At 38.2% G+C, this 4,174-nt stretch overlaps 1 protein-coding gene across 1 annotated transcript; it reads right to left on the reverse strand.

The window, feature by feature from the left end:
• Nucleotides 1-280: 280 nt before the first annotated feature.
• Nucleotides 281-1,171, reverse strand: LACBIDRAFT_305576 (uncharacterized protein; the record flags this gene model as incomplete). Its single annotated transcript, XM_001875216.1, has 1 exon — nt 281-1,171. The coding sequence occupies one exon, from the start codon at nt 1,169-1,171 to the stop codon at nt 281-283; it is 891 nt and encodes a 296-aa protein (XP_001875251.1).
• Nucleotides 1,172-4,174: the final 3,003 nt, after the last annotated feature.

Below are 4,174 nucleotides of genomic sequence, written 5' to 3' on the forward strand. Positions count from 1 at the left end.
TCTTGCAGTATGCACTCTTTGATTGTAGGATCATCATTAGATAATGTGTTCAGGGTTTAAAGTAGATATCCAAATATGGTAAGCTAATAAAAATAGTCATAACATGGCAGAGAAATCAGAGAAAATTGAGGATGGTGCTGATTAATAGTGATGATGTCAAGTTTAAATAGACTTCCAAATAAGAAATATTGCTCATTGATGGTGATGATACTGAGGTACTCTGCTTGAAGCCCAGAGTGACACTCAAATAGAAAGATATACTAGTTTGTAAAAAATATAGCTACAAATCCAGAAAAAAAGCGAAAAGAAAGCAGAAATGGGTCACTACCACTCTTGCAAAATAGGACTCGTTCCTGCCATGCTTGCAATGGCCTCTTACACAAGTGTCATAAATCTTTGCGACAGGATTTTGGAAAGTTATTGCATTCGCATGCATCTTGTACCATCCAGAGGCTACTTTGATTATACAGTGATTATGGCGAACACGTGATATGAGCAGCTGTTCAACGTAAGTTAAGCAGGCAAGCTTGTCAGGAATTTTACCAAGCCAAAAACCATTACAAAGTGCATTAGTAGGTATTTTTCCTTTGTCTAGACTTTTATTGCAAGTTTTGCATATATATTTACAGTCATCATCGATCACAGGCCCCATGAGTTCATGGATTTCATCATGTTCAGATTTTCTTTCTGTTCGGGAAACTCCTTCTCGAATCAAGGGCTCCAAGTTACTTGAGGTATCAGATCGTTTTAACATGTCTGATAATTTTGTTAGCTGACCACAAACTGCACATCCAGATTCAAGAAGTTTGGAAGGGTGTGTGTCTTCACAGAATCCACTGATTATTCTATGAATTAATTTCTTAGAGGGTGGTTTAGGTGGGAAATTAGTGATTTTTGATGTCTGATAAGTAGACTTATTCTCTTTACTTCTCTTAATTTTATATGTTGGACCTTTCAAAAACTTAATGTACTTTTTTTTAATGATTTTTTTCTTGTCTGCTTTACTGAGACCCTTGTACCACTTAGCTTGACATTCAGAAGATGTCAAAGCTGGTTTCTCTGGAGTAAACAATGTATAAAATTGTGAACATCGTAAGGAACACATATGTGCTGATAAAACCTCCAAGACCTCTGCAACTGGAGATTTGCTTGATATTGTAACATTGTGCATTTTTGCAATGGATTTTGCTTGAACCAATGATATTTTTCCCTTTAATAATTCCAATGGCATATAACATATAAGCAGTTCAGGGTTTTTATGTAACTCAGCCTGAGCAGCTTGAAGCACAAACTGGCCAATGTATTTATAATTAACTGAGGTCACATTCTGTAGCTCCAGACTGTATGGAGTGATGTAATTTTTTATTTCACTCAAGTTTGTGCTAACCTTTCCACCCCCATAATGATTGGAAGGCACAACTGCCATCGTTGCTTGACAAGGGCACCCATACCCATACCAATGTTTAATAGAATGAAGAAAAGGTTCGTTTATGGTGGAGACTTGGATAGCGGATACTCTATTTGTCAACAATAGTTCATAGCCATACCAGTTGGAGATGGATGAGAAAGAGATAAATGTATAGGCCATTGTAAATTGAATTATTTTTGAAATAAGAATCAAAGAGGAGAAATGCACAACAAATTGATGTCGAACAAATAGTGCAGGTAGTAAAAATGAGAGATGCTCTTGAAACAAGCGAAGTTTATTTGCATATATATGACGGAAAGTACAGTGTCTTGAAAACCAAAGTGCAAGCAAAATGCAGAGCTCAATGGCATAGTTAACAGATAAAGAATACACAATTGCACTATAGTATACCAAGGCTGGTATTTGACTGCATAGGTATTCTAATGTGAAACCGAATAGTGAATGAATAATGCAAGTTACTTTTACTTTTAGTTCTCGAATTTCATCAGCAATGACAGAGTTTGTCATATCCTGAACGTATATTTCCCAATCTCTCTGCATAGTCAAGTGTTTCTCAATGTCATTGACATAGTCAACATTTGCCAGCAGGCTCGGATTGTTTCCAATCTCTATTATGGGTGCATGACGGCTCGGGTTGTTTCCAACCACTATCAATCCTTGGCAAGTTGCTTTGGATTCTATGTTTGTATCAATGGGATAGATTGTAAGGAGCAGAGGGATGATGGTAAGTAGCAACAGAGTCCACCGATATGGATGCATAGTCAATGGAGGACAAAGAATATTGGCAGTCGTTGTTCAAATATTTGAAAGTTGAACAATCACATGACTTAAATTTACATGGACATGTGATTCAGCAATAGCAAGCACATCACACTTAGCTCAACTTGTCTAGAGAAAGATCTGTGAGGAAGTACACAAATTTATTATTTATAACTCTTGCTCATTATCTGAGCTACTTTCAGATGCTCTAGACCCATTATTGTCCATTTCTGTATAGTCGCTTCTGGAGAAAGAACATCAGGAAAGTATAAATTGAATAATGAAACTCACTTTACCAAGTCCTCCATATTAATTTCATGATGCGAAAGTATTACACTATCTGTTTGGACAGAAACCTGTGTAATAGAGGGCATTGTCCCATGCACATAGTTTGCAAAGGATGTTCGACTGTGACTGCAATTATCAAGTTTGACAATACCCAACATTGTTAATCAGGGGTAAGTTGATGTTGGAGGAGATTGCAGCTGAATATCAGCAGAATGAAAAAATGGAATCTTTAATGACTCCAATTGTTGGCAGAGTCCCAGAAGTTGCATTACTCCTCGGGTTGAGGCTGATACAGGAACAAAAATTCCATTTCCGGCAATCAGATGCAAAGTTTCAAGAGATGGCCAGGTCTGGCCAATAGTTAAGAGGAAATGATCATGTAGCATTGTGAAGGGAAGTTCCACATCTATGATCAGACAGCGAAGTGGAAATGACACAAGATGCTTTCTGAGTTTCAGGGCTGAAAATGGGGCATAGTCACCCTCATTTTCAAGGAAGTACTCATCCATAGGTGTACCAAGAGGGTCTGCCCAATAACATATGATGAGGTCATGAAATGAAGCAGAAGAGCATATCTGCTTTATCTTCATCAATGTTCTTTCAATTGTTTGAGGAAATGGCGGTGCATTTGTATACTGCATGGAGAAAGAAACAAGGGAATCTGTGGATGAAATGTAGTTAAAGGACTTGAGAGAAATGTATTCGGCTGCATTCTCCATGTTGAAGTGCAGGAGTGCTGGCATATCTAGATGGAAATCAGGCCCCAGTTTATAAGTGTCAGCATTTTCTGGAGCTCGGACAGTAAGCTCCTGTAGACATGGGAATGCTGGAAAATATAGATGGATGGGTTGACCATCACACAAGATATTGAGGCTCCTAAGCCTGGTATGGATAGTGTCTTTGGTGAATAAAGGTGGCTGACTTGAGGATGAATTGTCAAGATCAAGAGTAAGGGAGTTCAGGAGGGGACAATTGTGCAGAAGACTAGCCATAGCATCCTGAAACTTGAGATCTGCCTCAGAGAACCCAAGGTGAGATAATACCAGATGGTAAAGATTAGGTGAAGCCAACAGGAATGGTAAGAAGTCGGAGAGAGGCCAGTTGGGTGTTATGGACAACACGATAGAGTAGTGAGATGCTTAAACATGTCTCTGGGAAGCAGATTATATTCCACAGCCAAACAAATGGATGATGCAAAGTTTTGAACATCAGCCGTGTCTTGAATGATGCCTTTAGATTGATCGTGACTAATAGCAGTCATAGAGCCAGCAACTTTATTGAAAGCAGCCCAATTCTAGTAGTGTAAATGAGTAATCCGAATAACAAAAATAAAATGAGAACACAAACAGGTGCAAGGGCTGGAGCATCTAGAGGAATCAATGATTTCAGACGAACAATGCTTGTTTGCTTTTCCAATAATTCTAGAGTGGCAGGTTTTGTAAAAGCTTTGCAAGTAGCAGCTAATTGCACCAGATCGCGAAGTGAATCAACCTGTGTAAAGATCAACGATCTCACTTCTGCAATATTCCATGCTTGATGCATAACAGACATCAAAAATTTGAAGGGTTGGATGAATGAAGATGTGGAGTAAAATGGAATGTAATAAATATTTGTGATAAACTGTGCTGCCAAACAATAACAAGCTTGGAATGCAAATTCACAATTTTTAAAAAGACGAATAGCAACGAGTGATATTGA

The sequence above is a fragment of the Laccaria bicolor genome, genomic scaffold, assembly GCF_000143565.1.
Source record: "Laccaria bicolor S238N-H82 LACBIscaffold_2 genomic scaffold, whole genome shotgun sequence".
NCBI lineage: Eukaryota > Fungi > Basidiomycota > Agaricomycetes > Agaricales > Hydnangiaceae > Laccaria > Laccaria bicolor.